Consider the following 18,419-nt stretch of genomic DNA (forward strand, 5'->3'; position numbering starts at 1 on the left):
ATATGCACATTCTGAACTTAAATAGTTGTAATTCAAGAGTGATTTTAAAATATAGACATAAGACATTTGGCAATTTTTTGTAGAAGTGAAATTAAGAAAGTAAAACAGAAAAAAAGTTATAGAAGTTTGAGCTTATGGAAATGTACAATGTAAAAAATTGAATTATTCATATTTTATATAAAATATATATTTTCCAAACCTGTTGGACTCTAAAACTGCAAAAAAAAATCAAAGCCAAAAATCTGAACAAGTTGTGTTTCAAATTTTAGGTTGATATCTCAAAAAATTTGCTTTCAGTGAGATTTTGTTTGGGCACATTACGAAACTTTTTCACTAGGTGACAACCAGACTCCATTACTCCAGTGGTTTGAGTGATCTGAACCATTATTTCCACAATTTCCATGCAATTTATGAAGTAGGCATCCTATTCAGAAGTAGTATCGGAAGTTTGGCCAATTTTAATATGAATTCAACATCTAATAAACACATAAAAATAACACATAAGTGCGTTATAGCTCGCTGCCACATCACAAATGGTAAATCTATTATTTTTTCTTTATATTTAAAACATTTGCAGACCTTTTTTTCAACAACAAAAAAATTTTTTGAATGAATGCTATCTTTTAAATTTTTGGCATGAAAGTTTCCACCATTCTTTCATGATTTTTCATGTTCATCGCTATTACAAAATAAAGGTCTGAACACGCCTTAGGAGTACGAAAATATTATTGTTGCAAATTGATCAATTATCTTACCTCTTTAATTAATTTTGAAAATCAGTCACCAAATATGAAAACTAAAGATTGTAAGCTTTCAAATGATATATAGTGTGTCAAGATTAGTTTAGGTTTAGTATAGGATATTCCCAGCAAACAAATTTAGGTTCTGGGAACGTTCTGGGAACGTTAGTTTTTGGTTCCCAGAACGTTCCTAGAACTTTCCCTTAACGTTAGGGGAACGTTCCCGGAACGTTTCCCGTACATTATAAAAATGGAACCTAAAAATATCCTACATGGAACGTTCCTATAACGTTTTTGTTTGGTTCCCAAAAAAATAACCTCATGGGACCATTCGGGAACGTTAGGGGAACGTTCTGTGTTTGCTGGGTTACTGTTTTAAATATGTAATGGCTGTGGGCCCACCGGTGACACTTAAGAAGGCATGTGATTCGAGGCTGACGCTCTTGGCAGAGTCTCGCTCTCCAGGGGAAAATCACAACGATGAAGCCCTTCTGACCACTAACACGGCAGAAAACACTTCAAAGCCACCGGACACGTGTGACCGATGCCCCTTCCCTGCCTGTCAGAGATGAGAAGGGGAAAAGATCTCACACATACTCAAAAACACACTTCTGGAGCATCCGTCGCGTTCCCGATCACTCTGCTGTCAGGTTTATGGTTATGGCTGGGTGATTGTTGAGTGATGGTGGAGTGTGAACAGACGGTAACGAAGGAAAACCGCCAACACACACACACACACACACACTGTCACCACGCAACATCGATGCCAAATCTGAGATACACAAACAAGGTCATCATCAACACAGATCCAAGGCAGAATAGTGCATACTATTTCTGTAGTATGGACACAGTATGCATAGAATATGTAGATGACCTCAAGGCTGTCAAAAACACACACTTGCATGCATCCGAGTTCATGCGTCCACAGAAACACACACACGCAGAACTGTGTTCCAGTGCATGTCAGATCTCAGAGACACTAAGAGAAAAGAAAGCCTCTGAAAACTGCAGTTATTTCTATAGTTTCATATTCATAATTAAATGTTTTGACAGGCTCTGTCCTCTGAAGCGCAGCGAGCTTCTGAAATATCCAAATATCTATGATTTTTAAATATGCTGTTCCTTTTTTTCTCCGATACTCTTCATAGGAAAACTAGTAAATGGAGAGATGGATTCATGTACCGGTATGTAGATTTTTGTTGTTGCTGCATTGTTACATTTAATTACAATCAAGTTACAACAACACAAATATTTTATATTAGCATAAATTATCATTTAAATAAGTATAAATTAACTACTGTGTAATAATACTAGTGTGATTAAAATGTTGTAATTAGATATATTTTCTTTCGTGTTGAAATACTTTGTGGGTTCCTGTGTTGTTTTAGTTTTATTAATATTTCGAATTAGCTTTTATTTTTATATTTTTAGTTTTTATGTTAATTTTAGTTATATTTTTAATCATAACGTTATATGCTCTTGTCTTATTTCTTTTTTTTAGGTTTTATTAGAATTAGGTTTAATTTCTTTTTATTTCAGTTTTAGGTTTAGTTTTTAATAATGTTAGTGCTTCAACTATTTCTTCAACATTTTAGATGTTTAGATGTTTTCCAACTAATATTTAGATTTTATTTTATTTTAGATTTATTTCAATTAACGGAAATGTTTTAATAGTTTTAGTTAACAATGATATCCCAGGTGCGTTCACTGTTAAGTTCTCCTGGTTGTTTAAAGTGAATCTGAAATCATAAATTTTATACGCTGATAATGAGCCCGTTCTGATTCAGTGCAGATAGCGCTGAAACACGCCGTTAGAATAACAAGCTCGTTTTTCCACAAGCTCCAGACTGGAAGTGGTGCTTTCCAGGCCCAGGGCTATGTCCTGCTGTCTGGAAACGTAAATGCCAGGACCGGTTCTGAGTGTGACAGCGCCGGGACTCTCACTCAAAGCCGGTTCTCTGGACTGAGCCGGTAATCAGAACAGGCAGGTTCTGCTGTGAGGAAAACCGTGGATCTGTGGTGTTTTTTAAGAGCCTCTCATACACTGCAGTATTAGAGCGTTCACCATTTGACCTGATATAATAACAGCTCAAATCTACAGATAAATCATAAACCCATTATGTTCTGTCCTGAATTCGCTGACGGAAACCACAGCAGAAGTTTTGTGAAAGAGCACCTATTCTGCTTTTTCCACATCTTCATCTTTCTTTAGTGTGTAATGTTGCTGTTTGAGCATGAAAACGTCCCTCCAGCGGGAGTTATTCTCTATATCAGTGTCAGTGTTTCTGAACTCCCTGAAACGCCTCCATTGTAGTCTTGAGTTTTCGCCCGGGAACGAAAACGTCACAATATTCCTCATTATAATAATTCATATGGAGAATAAAGTGGCGGGGCCTGGTTGAGTTAGTTAGTAGTGTGTTAAACTGGCGGTTACGGTAAGGGGCGGGACATTTCCCAAACACACTCGAAGCGCTCGACCAATCACAACACACTGATCCAGCCGACCAATCAGAGCACAGTGTGCTTTTCAGAAGGAGGGGCTTCATAGAGACAGGAAGTAAACAGAGCGTTACTGACAGACTGGGAAGAGAGGAGCCGCAACAATGGAGAATATGAGGAAAATAATCAACATTCTAGCAGGAAAACCTGTTCTAGTCGAGCCCAAAAACAACATGAAGACTTTGTAAAAAGGCATATGGCCTCTTTAACGTCACAAACTATAATTTCAACAAGACTACAGACTACTGAAAACTTTAGTGTTTTCAGAAAGCCTTTTAGAAACAGGGCAGTGTTTTGCTGCTGTCTGTTTGTGATGTAAATTTCTAGCCATTTCGTTTTAATGCAATTTCTTTGGTTGAAGGCTTTCATTTCCCTTTCAGAGCAACACTAATGGTGTAATTACAAGCCCCACAATAAGCCGGCACATACGAAGAACTTGAACGAAAACAGTGAAATCCCTTTAAAATTATTTTTTGTTTTACAAATAACAGATGTAATCTGGTGAGCAAAAACATCCAACTGAAAGTGCAACACACTGAAGTGACATGTACGCGCAGATCTTCAAACAAAACAAAATGTCTACAAAAGATGTTTGGTAAAACTACAAAAAGAAACGCTATCAAGTAATCTTTCATGAATCCGTTCCATACGTGTACTCATCCGAAGAGATAAAAGCTTGAATTAGACGTGGAAACCAATCAAAACCACATAGCTGGGATATTTCATTAGAAGGAAGAGGAAAACACTCTCCAGTGCCTGAGAAACACGCACACCTGATACCATCAGAGCTTTTCAAAGTCCCTCGCTCAGCCGCGGATGTCTGTGATCTTGAACAGAGCGCTGATCTCTCAAAGTCACCGGAGTGAAACACAATTCAGAGGCCAATAACCCCGGGGACGAGCCTCTGGGGGCTTTTAAGCGAGATGAACAAACCCTTCGCGCTCATTCAGATTAGCTCTGTACTAAAGCATCGTCTTAAAGGGATAGTTCACCCAAAAATGAAAATTACCCCATGATTTACTCGCCCTCAAGTCATCCTAGGTTTATATATGACATTCTTCTTTCAGACGATTATATTCTGGGTTATATTAAAAAATGCCCTAGCTCTTCCAAGACTTATTATGGCAGTGAATGGCAGTTTCGTTTTTGAAGTCCATAAAAGTGCATCTATCCATGATAAAAGTGCATCTATTCATGATAAAAGTGCATCTATCCATGATAAAAGTGCATCTATTCATGATAAAAGTGCATCTATCCATCATAAAAGTGCATCTATCCATCATAAGTGCCTCTATCCATGATAAAAGTGCATCTATCCATGATAAAAGTGCATCTATCCATCATAAAAGTGTATCTATCCATCATAAAAGTGCATCTATCCATGATAAAAGTACATCTATCCATGATAAAAGTACATCTATCCATGATAAAAGTGCATCTATCCATCATAAGTGCATCTATCCATCATAAAAGTGCATCTATCCATCATAAAAGTGCTCCACACGGCTCTCCGGTGGTTAATAAAGGCCTTCTGAAGTGAATCGATGTGTTCGTGTAAGAAAAATATCCATATTTAAAACTTAATCGACTAAAATAACTAGCTTCCACTCACAAGAAGTTTCCAGATCCTTTTAAGTGGGATGAACAGACTCTTTGCGTTCATTCAGATTAGCTCTGTACTAAAGCATCGTCTTAAGATCTCAAAGAACTGACGTTTTATTTAAATTACAACGTACTTTACGCAACCCGTAGAAAAGACAAGTCTTTCAACCGTTTCTCCTAGACAGCGATGAGATTGAATGGAGACTTTTGCTCCTGCATCTCAGATGTTTCTCCTGAGAAAAGACCCCTGTAATCTCAAGGGTTTATGTTCAGTATCACTTTAGAGTAAGGTCACATTTGTTAAAGTCCCCCTGAGGTGAAAATCAAGTTTTTTATGTTGTTTATATGTCTATGTGGTGTAATTTCACCTTCAGTACTTTGTGTAAATTTTCCATGTATGGAATATATTTATATATGGAGAATATAATATCTCAGGTTTAGTACTCAAGTCTATGCAGTAAAACTAAAATTTCAGAGTCAAAAAGAAAAGTCAGTTTTCCTTTTAATGTCTAGAGCAAACACAAGCTTCGGTTGTTGCGTGACTGATTGGTTTGGCTGTTGTTCCCTATTTAACCCTCTGGGGTCTAAAGAGTTTTCTGGGACCTGGAGGTGTTCTGACATGCCCTGACATTTGTGCTTTTTTCAGTTGCTTATAAACATATTAATGGCAAAGTTGTCATTACACTCTATTTAACACAAACAGGGCTACCATAATATGTAAGCAACATGTAGGTACATGTTTGTATTTTTGAGAGAATATTGTTTATGCTTGGTTATTGAAAAAAACTAACACTTAAAGTGACCTTTGTAGTTTTTTAGCGGCCTCTAGCGGTGATGTTTCAGATTGCAACCAATCTTTACAAGAGCGCTCGTGCGCGTGCTCGAACTCAAGAGCGAGCACTCATGGTACCAGCCACACTGAGACTTTTAACACACCGGAGAAAGCATCACAATAGGGATGAAAGCCAACTCCGGGTCTGTTTTTATACCTAAAACAAAGCGGAGGTCTCTCCATAATTCAAATGCTCTGCCGATGTTGATCCTGTCACGGGTAGTGAAGAGTCAGACAGGTGAGTAGAAATGTAACAAGAGTTTATTATGAATAGAGGTACGGAGGCCAGCAGATGTAAGTACTGTGTTAGCAAACAATGATGATATGGCAAAAGGAACTTAGCTGATGAGTAATTGAGAATGTCTCTTGCAGATGGTAATCGGAACAGGCTGGTTGGAAGGCTCAGGCGAGTGTCTCTGGTGATGGCAGATAAAGTACAGGAACGAGATCGAAGGACGGACATCAAGGGTAAGTAGCAGGTAAGTGAAAAGGTGAGTCTGAGTGTCTAGCAATAGACGAGACCAGACGAGGATTTGAAGGGAAGGTGAATGTTTTATAGGAAGTGGGGATGAGGTGCAGGTGTGGTGAATCAGTACTCGGGAGTGTGAACGAGTGGGCGGAGCGTGCAGGTCTGGTGGAGCCGTGACAGTACCCCCTCCTCCATGGGCTGCTCCTGACGACTGTGTAGGGGAACGATGACGACGACGGGATCTGCCTCGACCTCTGGGAGCTGGGCGGTTAGGGTGCTTGAGGTGAAATTGAGTGAGGAGTGTAGAATCGAGGATGTCGTCCCTTGGGACCCATGAGTGTTCTTCTGGGCCATAGTCCTCCCAGTCGATGAGGTATTCGATTTGGGCTTGGGTCCTCGTGATTCTAGGATGGTACGAGCCTGGTAGATAGGCTCTTCTTCGGCAAGGTTGGGAGGAGGAGGTACCTCAATCGGATCTGTGGGAGGAGATGGGACAGGTTTAGTGTATGGTTTCAGGAGGGATACGTGGAAGGAAGGTGAGATTCTATAGTGTGGTGGTAAATTGAGCCTGTTGGTGACCTCGTTGAGCTGCCTCTACACTGTGAAAGGTCCAATGTATCGAGGACTCAGCTTAGGGCATGGCAGGCGGAGACGTATGTCCCGTGTAGAGAGCCATACCTTCTGTCCAGATTGATACCGGGGAGGAGAGGTCCGACGGCGGTCCGCCTGGGTCTTGTGTCTCCGCACTGCCTGTTGGAGATGCACGTGAGCTGAGTCCCATACCCTCTCCCTCTGCTGGAACCAGTGGTTGACAGCTGGAACCTCCGAGGGCTCACCCGACCAGGGAAACAACGGCGGCTGATATCCAAGGACACACTGGAACGGGGTGGCCCAGTGGTGGATTGACGAAGGGAATTCTGCGCATATTCAGCCCAGGGGAGGAATTTGCTCCAGCTGTCCTTGTTCTGGTGGGAGTAGGTCCTCAGGTATCTCCCGATCTCCTGGATCTTGCGCTTAGTCTAGCCGTTGGTTTGAGGGTGGTATCCAGAGGAAAGACTGACGGTTACTCCTAGGAGCTTGAAGAAGGCTCGCCATACTCTGGAGATAAACTGGGAACCACGGTCAGATACGATATCTTCGGGAATACCGAAGTTACAGAACACCTGTTGGAGCAGGGCCTCGGCGGATTCGAAAGCTGTAGGCAGACCGGGAAGTGAAATCAATTTGCAGGCCTTGGAGAAGCGATCTACTATGACGAAGATGCAGGTGTAATTCTTGAACTTGGGAAGGTCGGTCATGAAATCTATGCCTATGTGAGACCAGGGCCGTTGTGGAACAGGGAGCGGAACCAGTTTACCTTCGGGAAGTCTTCTTGGGGTGTTGACCACGGCGCAGACTGAGCAACCCTTGACGTACCGGGAGACTTCCTGAGGCATGGAGGGCCACCAATAGCGCTGACGTAGGTGCGAGAGGGTACGCCGGCTACCTCGGTGTCCAGAGCCCAGAGAGGTGTGAACTGAGTCCAGAAGGGTCATGCGGTGAGAAGGTGGAACATAGGTGAGCCCTTCTGGACCTCCCGGCGGAGCAGGGTTGACTTGAACTTCGAGGGAGATTTGTTCGTCCAGCTCCCACGTATTGGGACTAACGAACATGGCTGGAGGGAGAATAGGTTCTGGGTGAGTTTCCTCCGGAGTTATCTGGTAGAGACGAGAAAGGGCGTCAGCTTTACTGTTCTTAGTTCCAGGGCGATAGGTCACAGTGAAGCCAAATCGGGTGAAAAATAACGCCCATCGGGCCTGACGTGGATTCAATTGCCTAGCCTCTCTAAGGTACTCCAGATTGCGGTGGTCAGTGATTACCTCGAACTTGTGGATAGCTCCCTCCAGCCAATGTCTCCATTCTTCCAAGGCCAACTTTATAGCGAGCAGTTATCTATTACAGATGTCATAATTCTGCTCCGCCGGGGACAGCTTTTTGGAGTAGAAGGCGCATGGATGGAGTTTAGGAGGGTCACCCTGCCGCTGAGAAAGAACCGCTCTGACCCCGGTAGATGAGGCATCTACTTCGATGAGGAAGGGCAGATCTGGATTAGGGTGGACCATGATTGGAGTTGTCTGGAAGGCCTCTTTAAGGCGTTGGAAGGATGCTGTGGCTTCAGGGGTGAAGGACAGAGACTTTGGCCGGCCCTTGAGGGCAGAAGTGAGTGGAGAAGTGATGAAGCTGTAGTTGTGGATGAATCTTCGGTAGAAGTTAACAAATCCAAGGAATCGTTGAAGCTCTTTTATGGTCGTGGGTGGAGGCCAGTTCCGGATGGTGTCCACGTTCCTCTGGTCCATCCGAATGCCCTGTTGATCGTTCACGTAACCCAGGAACTGGACAGAGGTGGTGTGGAACTCGCATTTCTCAAGCTTGAGGTACAGTTGGTGAAGGCGGAGTTTCTCAAGGACCTGCGTAACATGGCGTTGGTGTTCCGCAAGGGTTCAGGAGAAGATGAGGATGTCATCGATGTAGACGACCACAAATCGATTGAGGAATTCTCGGAACACTTTGTTCATGTAGCCTTGAAATACAGCCGGTGAGTTGGACAGGCCATACAGCATAACCCGGTATTCGTAGTGACCTGTGGGTGTGATGAAGGCTGTCTTCCACTCATCACCTCGACGGATGCGGATCAAGTTATAGGCGCTACGCAGGTCCAGCTTCGAGAAAATGCGTGCCCCTTTCAGCTGTTCGAGAGCTGCGGGGACCAGAGGAAGCGGATAGCTGAACTTGACTGTCTGGGAGTTGAGGTGTCGGTAGTCGATGCACAGCCTCAAGCCTCCAGCCTTCTTGGCAACGAAAAAGAAGCTTGAAGCGGCAGGGGACGTGGAAGGGCGGATAAACTGCTGTTGAAGGGCTTCTTCGACATACTCCTCCATGGCCTTCTGCTCCTGGATGGACAAAGGGTATACTCTACCCTTAGGTAAGGTGGCTCCAGGTAGCAGGTCGATAGCACAGTCCCATGGCCGGTGAGGTGGTAAAACAAACAAAGCCTAATATATTTAACATTTGAGCAGAAATTGGTGAACGAAAGATTATTTGATGTGGCAGTAGTCTATTTTACAGTAAAAACTTTATAATCTATCCAAAACTAGTCAACGAAATGTTGTCTTTCATATTTCGTCCGTAACATAGGCATATCGTTTGTCATTTTTATGATATATTAGGGCATATAAATATTAATTTGCAGTTTAATACGTTGCTTATACAAAGACATTTTATTTCAACATTCAGTCGATTTTTACGCATCTCAGTATAGCAATATAGTTTGGTAAAAGCTGTTCAGTTCATTCATTCACACACAGACGCGATTCATATTTAAACAGTCTTTTTGCGGTTTACATACACTAGGATATCGTGATTAGAACAATAATAGAAAAAACTTACTTATCAGATGGAACCGTTGCTCCTCGAAATTAATTTAAACCAGCACTTCTGAGGTAAATTTCCCAGGATTATTCCTCACAGCCTTGCAAGACAACGTAAAGTACTGTAATCTGACAACATTTGGTGTGCTGATCTCATCTGATGGGCGTTTACATGTTTGCATGTGTTGCCTCAGATCATTTGCATTTGAATAGCGCGCGCTCTCCGTGGGCGTGTCAAATTAAAAGATAATGAGATTAAATGAGAACGACTGACATCTCTCTCTTTTCATACAGATTACATAAACAGAGAATATTTGTTTTTGTTATGAATTAGATCATTTAAAAGTACAAACTTAAACGATTATAAAGATATGTTTAAGTTAACTGAGTTTTGTTTAAGTTTAGAGATGTGCTCAAAAAAAAAAAGCTCACTGTGACGGAGACCCAGAAAGCACACCCTGTTTATTTTCTTTATTTTACAAAAGCACAATGTTTTATTTCGATTGTAATTGGACACATAAAAAAGTAGACATTTAAGAGTTTATTTTTTCATATTTCTTAAGTCTGTATGATCAAAAATGAGGAGTATTTTAGGTCTATTTTGCGGCTATGTGAAAAAACTCGAGCAAAACGTGCCAGCGTGTTTAAGGAACCCAGACGGTTAAACCATGTTTGGTAGTGAAGAATGTTGTTTCAAACTGACGCTTGCCTCCCGTTATCGTTTCATCAGGTCGATCATGAATTATTGAGCCGGTCATGGTGTTTTTACAGAAAAAATGTAATAAAAGTCAATGATAAAAGTGATCTCCTCCGGGTATGGGGGCCCTCAAGGTTCAATCCTGGGACCTTTCCTGTTTTTTCAGTCAATGGGTTGGTGGGGTTACAGGAACAATCTGCCGCCCCTGGCGTCTCCCCAAGCAATCCAGAGATTCATTTTTTCTCTGCTGTCTCAAAGCCAAGCAACTCTGTTAATGCACTGAAGAGCGAAACAACACTGAGCAGCCGAGAGCATGTTATTGTGTAAATCCGATCACATTCACACAGGCCTTTTCTACACAAATGGAGGGATTTTGAAGAATTTTACAATTGCCACAACCTCTCTAAGCTCCAGAAAGGTAAATATGCCTGGCAAAATGATTTTTTTACTTAGTATTTTGGCACATTTGGACAGGGCTAAAATCACTGAGAAGCTCTGGTAATAATTAATTTACCACACCTCTCCATTTTAAACTAATCTGAATAGGGCTAAAGATGATAACCCAGTGTGAAAAGCCCTTTATTTGGCTTCTAAAGACTTAAAGTAGTCGATAAAGTTGATTTCTCGTCACTGATTCATGATTTTGTGTTCCACAGAAGTACTAAAGTCACACAGAATTGCAATGACACGAAGGTGAGTACATTTCCACTTTTTCAACTGTTCCTTTAAAGTGTGTTCATTTACAGTGAACTGAATTGATTTGAGGCTGTAGTAGGATCAGCAGGGGTCACCATCCTTTCATTTATTTCTATATCGAACCCTTGTGTTTTATCTTTTCATTATCACCTTTTCCAGGTGAAATACTAAGTTGCTTCGGTCAAACCGTCACATGTAACGAGGCAGTGGAAGAAAATGAGCGAGTGGAGGTATAATAGATGGAGAGAGAAATAGAAAGAGATGAATCGCTAGCAGATAGATAATTGGAAAGAGGCGCATCAGAAGGCTTGTGTAATTAGAACGGAGGAGTGTGTGAGGAATCTAAATGTTTCTGTGTTTGGGTCTCAGGAGGATCTGCTGTCCTGTCGAGCCACTCAAACACACAAGTCCATCTGTTTCCCACTGGTTCACCTGCATCGAGACACAACAACAGCTGTTCGTTTGTATAGTTCTGAGTGTATTGATCGCATCTCATCATAAACGCTCGTGCATCAAGCTCAAGTCTTTTTTGCATCTTAGCCAAGAGGGCTGCTTTCGTGACATTAAAGGTGCATTGTGTAATATTTCTGAGGATCTATTGACAGAAATGCAATATAAGATCCATAACTATGTTTTCAGTGGTGCATAAAGACCTTGCACAATGAACCGTTATGTTTTTATTAACTTAGAATGAGACATTTATATCTCCATAACCTCGGGCGCCCCCTTCTATGGAGGTCGACATATTGTGTGGTCATGTTTCTACCGTAGCCGACAGCGAACACACAGCGCTACAGAGCGCGTTTCCTCACTACCTTGAAAAAAGAGGTTTTCAGTGGTGTATAAAGACCTTACTTAATGAACCGTTATATTTGTATTACTTAGAATGAGCAGTTTCTATCTACACACACCGCGGGTTCCCTTACATTGAAATGCGCCGACATGTTTCTACAGTGGCCCTAAACGGACAACGTTTTTTGTTACTATGTTGCTCTTCGTGCAAGGAAGCAAGCTTAGTTCAGCGAATAAAACACTGACACAATGATGAACAAGTTACAATAATATTCGCAATAACATTTAGTTTAAATGAATAATTAAGTAAACATAATTTCTTAATTTATCCTTGTAAATAAACCTCATTGCTGAACTGCTACTCTCTGCTGTCTCAGACGATGACATTTTTACGGATGACACACCGTAACTTTTGTTAGTTGCAATTCGTAACCTCACCACTAGATGCCGCTAAAAATCACACACTGCACCTTTAATACAACGTTTCTTCTACACTGTAAAAAAATAAAATTAGTTAAATTTACTGTGAAAAAAAAACATTTGCCAGAAATTTACCGTAAAAAATACGGTATCAGCATTTTTAGGTTTTACAGACTTAACTTAAATTTACATTAAAAAAAAAACATATTTCATTAACTGATTTAATGTTAATTTACCGACCTATTGAAGTACTAATATATGTTTTGTACCATTGTTACCTCACTAACAACCACCAATCACAGTGGTGATTAGAGTCACATGATGAATTAAAGCTCATCACAAACAAACTGAGAGATTTAATATTAATATATAGAAGATGCTCAGTGTCATTCACACAAAACACTAAACATCTTCATGGTAACACACGTTAAATTTTAAAAATGCAATTAATTTAACAACATTAAATGTAACATAAAACCCTGATGTACATAACTGATTAGAAAAAACTAAGAAACTGTTATTTCAACAAAAATACATCAAATGTGAAGGGTCACACAGGGAATTGTGGGAATTTCAATTTACGTTTTTTCACTGTAAATTATAAACTTGTTCTTTTTAACTTCCAAAAACTGTAAATTTAATGGTATTGTACGGTAAAATTACATTAAATATATGGTTAAATCTATCACAGTTATTCACCGCGTATATAGTATGGAAACTTTCTGTTAACCAATTAACATTTTTTCACCGTAGCATTTTTACCGTTAAAATCACGATCGTTTTTTATAGTGTACTTCCAGTTTATCTACTGTCGTGGCTTAGTTCTCTCTAATCCCACAACCAGAAAGTTTAGTGAATGTTTCAAGAATGTGTATTTGTAAACTGTTCTCAGTGTTTCAGTCTATTACACTGTGTCTCCTTCAGTTCACTCTGTTTTTGAGACAATCTGTCCTAATGCTACAGGCCTAAAGCTTTCTGAATCTCATTTCATTTTGAAAATATGGTTAATAAGGCAGAATATCCAGACAGGAATCCTGCCAGATCCAGACGTATCTACCTCACGAGTGTGTGAATGTGTCTGTGTGAATTGATCGCTGTAAACGCACTGGGAAAACTGGGTTGATTACCTTGTGTTGGGTCGTGTCCAGCGCTGTTAGTCCACTTTATGCACTTCAAATGAAGAATGAACGCCGGCCATGAATACTGATGCGGGGAAGACAGTCTAATCGCACACACTTAAGGCCTGCACTAAACCAACACTGATCCTAGTCTTAAGCCTAGTCTTATTGATCATTTCACCAGTTGTATAGCTCTCACACACATCTTTATTGCAACCGTATCTGTACTTGATCTCCCTGGTTTATCAATAATCAAATTTAAAGGCAGTTCAATTGCCTTCTGAGTTTGATAAGCTCAAGTGTTTTTGGTTTCTAGAGGACAAGCGCTGAAATCCAACCTGCGTTCTCAACCTTCCTCACATGTTTTTATAACACACTGCGGGTGTAAAGATGTAAAACAGGCATCTCTGAATCTAAACACACTCTCCTAGAATCCCGTCGCTTTCCAAATGTCGTTCCTCTGATGTCCCACTAGTTCGGGATGATGTATCCGAAGTGTGCAGGGAAAATTAAATCACACCGCCGCTTCTGCACATTGTAAAAGCGATCTCTGAATTCAGATTAGATTATAGTTTGAGTAACTGGAAAGATGTTCTCGTATTTCGGCTGGCTGTGTTTACGCTGGGTTACGTGTCGCCATTTTACTGAATTACTGCGCTAGTGTGTTCAATTTGTTTAAACAGAGAAAGTCGTGAGGATGAAAGACAGAAGCTGTTTTAAAGTGATGTTTTCACTGATGTCGGGCACTGCATGTATGTAATGTTGGTAACATTAGTTAACGCACTGTGAACATTAACAAACAATGAACAGCTGTATTATTATTAACTAACATTAACAACGATTAACAAATACAGTAACAAATGTATTGCTCATGATTCGTTCATGTTAGTAAATACATTAACTAATGTTAACTAATGAACCTTATTGTAAAGTGTTACTTATTTGTTTTATTCACTCTCTCAGTCAGTGATAACACAATTTATCATTTAGAGGTTATTAAACTCTAATGTTAAACAGTCTGTAAGATCATCAGTCAGTTTTCCAGTTTATTATACTGTACATTCAGGTGATTTTGGATTATATAATCAGAGCTGGATATTAATTGATTATATGTAATCTAGATCATGTAATTCTATTCATATCTATGTGTTAAGTTAATGCTAAAAGTAGTCAGATTATATTACCTAAAATGTATAATGTAATATATCACATTATTAACTACAATTTCCATCAGGTAATTTGTATTCAGTAATGGACTACAGTTTGTAAGTAATCTACCCATCACTGTATAACATTTTTTGCTAATTTGATATGTTGGATCTTGACAGATCAAGTCAGGTGACTTTTTGCCATTCCTACGGTTGAAACGACACGAACATGAGTAAAATAATATATATTTTTGAATATATGAGTATATATTGTACGATAATAGTGCGTGTGCTAATAATGATAATATGACATTTTGGATCTTAAGAGACAAGATTTGCCAAGGTTTTTGAAACGACATGAAGGTGAGTAAATTAATTTTTGGTTTTCAGTGAACTTGCTTTAAATGAATCATAGCAGATGATAATTTGAGACAAAAGTTGATTATTAGTGAATAATGACTTCAATCTCATTCAGGTTCTCATGCAAATGTATTGTACGATATATATTTTGATAATTTTTAACTTTTTTGCTGCTAATTTGACTTGTTGGATCACAACACGAAAGTGAGTAAATACATTTTTTGGTTTTTTTAGTGAACTGTTCCTTTAAATGATTAACAGATGAGACAAAAGTGGATTATTTGTGAATAATGACTTAAATATAATGTATTATACAATATATTTACATAATTTTTAACTTTTTTTGTTGCTAATATGACATTTTGGAGCTTGACAGATCAAGTCAGGTGACTGACTTTGTGGCTGTTGAAGAAAGTCGGCATGAGTAAATGTTAGTTTTTCTCCTTTAAATCAACATTTACAGATTGTACAAAAGCGAATGTGTGTGTAACTATCATCTCTATGCATTAAACATTACAGTGTAAATGTAATGGGAGCAAGAGCTCACCAGGGCTGCTCTGCTATTTCACTGATGCACAGTAACCTCCAGGCCTCTCACACACACACACACACAGTTTCCTCTGTCCTGTCAGATCAGCTCGTTTCTGACAGTGTTTTGTGCCTCTGGAGTTCTGCACAGAGAATATCAGATGTGCAATGTAGAAAAATCCCTCAAACGCGCCGCGTCGCACAAGCGGAGAGATCGCCAGAGTGTGTCGACAGACTGACTGCTCACACACACACACTCGCCACCTCAGCGTGTGCCATTTAAGACAGACGCCCATGGGGGAGAGGAGTGTGTGTCCCTGCTCTGAATGTCATGTAGTAGTGTGTGTGTGTGTGTGTGCCTCTGTTGGTTCTAGGGTCATGCTGCTTGTGGGAAAATAACTGTATAATTTTCCTCTTTTACTGTCAGATTGTATCACACTATTTTTGTTACACTATATTAGTAAGGACATCATGATATTTTCTATGGTCTAAACCAAAATCTACTCCTAAAACTGCCATCACAGAAACATGTGCTGGAAAAACACTTGTGAAATGTCCTCACTCGTCTGTGGTCACATTATTTCACAATGTAAGTGTGGACTTTTGGCCCTCACAAGAACACACACACACACACTCACTCTCATATACACACACACTCACTCTCATACAAACTCAAGTCTCTCTCACACACACACACACTGTCACACACACACACTCCCTCTCACACGAACTCAGTCTCTCTCTCTCACACACACTGTCACACACTCACACAAACTCACACTCACACACACTCACATACACACACACTCACCCACTCTCACACAAACTCAGTCTCTCTCTGACACACAAACTCAGACTCACACTCACATACATACACAAACACACTGTCACACACACACACTTACACACACACTGTCACACAAACTCAGTCTCACACACTCGCACTCTCACAAACTCAGACACACACACTTACTCACACACAATCACTCAGACTCACACACACTCTCACATACACACACTGTCAAACTCACACACACACTGTCACACAAACTCAGTCTCACACACACTCGCACTCACACAAACTCAGACACACATACTTACACACACTCACAAACACACACACACACTATTATCTCAGTAATTATTCCAAAACTGCAATGGGATTAAATGGAGCGCAAATGGATAAAATTGCTAAAAGTAACTAAAATTAAAATGAAAACAGAAAATATAAACATTCGTAATATTAATAAAATCCACAGTAGTGTCTGAATGCCTGGAGAACAACACAACTCTACAGACAGCATCTCACACACAGTTTTGGACACCCATCATCAGACTCTCAATATGAGCTCAAACATTTCTGATCCAAGTTGCTCCACGTTCACTCTTACAACTACTAACTCTTTTTATTCCTCGTCAGGAGAAACATATGAAACAAAGCGAATGCATGAAGCGAATGAGAACGACGTCACGTCTCCTGAGCCGCGAGCGAGCAACATCTGAGCAGGGACTCTCTCTCCTCTGGGCTCCAGAAAACAGTAAGCACACATTTGCATATCTTCTACATTTGTCTCCCTTTGTGGAACAAATGATGGAGGTTTTTGCAAAAAAACCTGCTGTGAAGATGATGAGATGCAGGAGAGAGAGAGTGAGAGATCATTAGAGGAATAGATCAGCCAAAAATCACAGTCACAATTTCATCTGGAAAAAAAAAAAGCACCTGGTACTGTATGTTCTGCTAAATATCTCCATTTGTGTTTGAAGATCATACAGGATGAGAACATTATGACCGGATTTTCTTTTTTTAGGCTGAATCTCCGATATCATTACAGTAAGTGGAGATCTGATGTACTAAACACAGCTCAGATTTTCTCCCGCTGTTCTTTTTGACTCGACAGGAGAACAAAAACTTCTCGACTTCACACATTAAAATCAGGACATACCATAGACTTATGTGTGTGTGTTACCCGTACAACGCCGTAACTCGCTGCTCCACTACTATAGTACGATGCATCCTTGAAGAAATCAACTTGCTAGCTAGTCACGACTGTTTCCCGAAACCATATTGTCACAAATTGACCTATGGCTAAGCCACGCCCCCAAACGCGATGAGCCAATCACAGTGCGCATAGCTCCCAATACACTCGGACATTCTCTGCTTCCACGTCCATTGAAATGCATTGCAGTTAGTCCGTTTTCATTCGCTTTTATATGTTTTTTCTCGTCATTTGAAGTTTAAAATGGTCAAACGGTTTGCATGGGGTACATGCAACTCCGACACTAGGTATCCCGAGAGGCCGAGCGACGGTGTGTATTTTTTACCCTTTCCCAATTAAGTCACTTCTCAACCGAGATAACGTTAAGTGTCTGCTCTGGATTAAGTTATGCGGTAGACCACAACACCAACTAAACGTGGATAAATTAAACAAGGAAGTCTACATCTGTTCTAAGGTAAGTCAACCACGTATTTGAACGTTATCTTTAACATCTCTAACGTAACGTTAGGCTAACGTTAGCCTAACATTAGAAAACGTTAACGTTAGCTTCTAGCTGCGTTGTACATCATGTCACTTTGCTTCATTAACGTATCTGTAATTAACCGAGATAACAAATGTTAGCAATGTTGTGCTGAATGATTCATGTAAATACCGTAGCACCAAACGAACGAAGAGGTACTCTTGGTAAAGATGGTAAAAAGGCTTGTCCTGGAAACGTATGAAACTTAGAGCTGTACATATAGAAAAAAGATTAAATTTTAATCTGATCATGAACCATTATTTACATATTGAAGCACAACATTTTAGACAACTTTCTACCAAAACAACTGGGGAACTTTGTGGGGGTTTTTTGTTGCAAAACATGAAAACAACAAACAACAAAAGTAGCCTTTTCACTCCTCTCAACATAACTAATTATAGCGCCTGTCACCGAATGTTGACTGTTTGTCCGAATGAGTAGAGGGGGCGTGGCTTAGCCATAGGTCAATTGGTTGTTCAACCACGTTGGTTGATGATGTCACGCAGGTGATGGAGTAATAACTACTTTAATGAATCAGTTTGAGATCGAATTAATGCTAGATGTTTTTGCTATATATTACAGACACAGCATCTG

The 18,419-nt window shown here is 40.2% G+C and overlaps 2 protein-coding genes across 7 annotated transcripts in view; one reads left to right on the top strand and one right to left on the bottom strand.

Moving 5' to 3' along the window:
- The window catches only part of chrm2a (cholinergic receptor, muscarinic 2a), a 111,695-nt gene that overhangs the window by 83,403 nt on the left and 9,873 nt on the right, over positions 1-18,419 (bottom strand). The window lies entirely within an intron of this gene.
- LOC143742373 (uncharacterized) overlaps positions 1-18,419 on the top strand; it is a 71,926-nt gene that overhangs the window by 7,003 nt on the left and 46,504 nt on the right. For 2 of the 6 annotated variants that reach the window (XM_077235232.1, XM_077235233.1), the window contains exons 3-4: positions 10,903-10,939; positions 16,729-16,846. The exons of 3 other annotated variants lie outside the window; for them this stretch is intronic. In XM_077235232.1, coding sequence (XP_077091347.1) covers positions 10,903-10,939; positions 16,729-16,846 — 155 coding nt within the window. Of the gene's footprint in view, positions 1-10,902; positions 10,940-11,311; positions 11,609-16,728; positions 16,847-18,419 lie in introns of those variants that run through there. One more of the 6 variants, XM_077235235.1, reaches the window with a different exon arrangement.

This window comes from Siphateles boraxobius, unplaced genomic scaffold, assembly GCF_051911475.1.
Source record: "Siphateles boraxobius isolate OS27281-9 unplaced genomic scaffold, OSU_SipBor_1 19, whole genome shotgun sequence".
Lineage (NCBI taxonomy): Eukaryota > Metazoa > Chordata > Actinopteri > Cypriniformes > Leuciscidae > Siphateles > Siphateles boraxobius.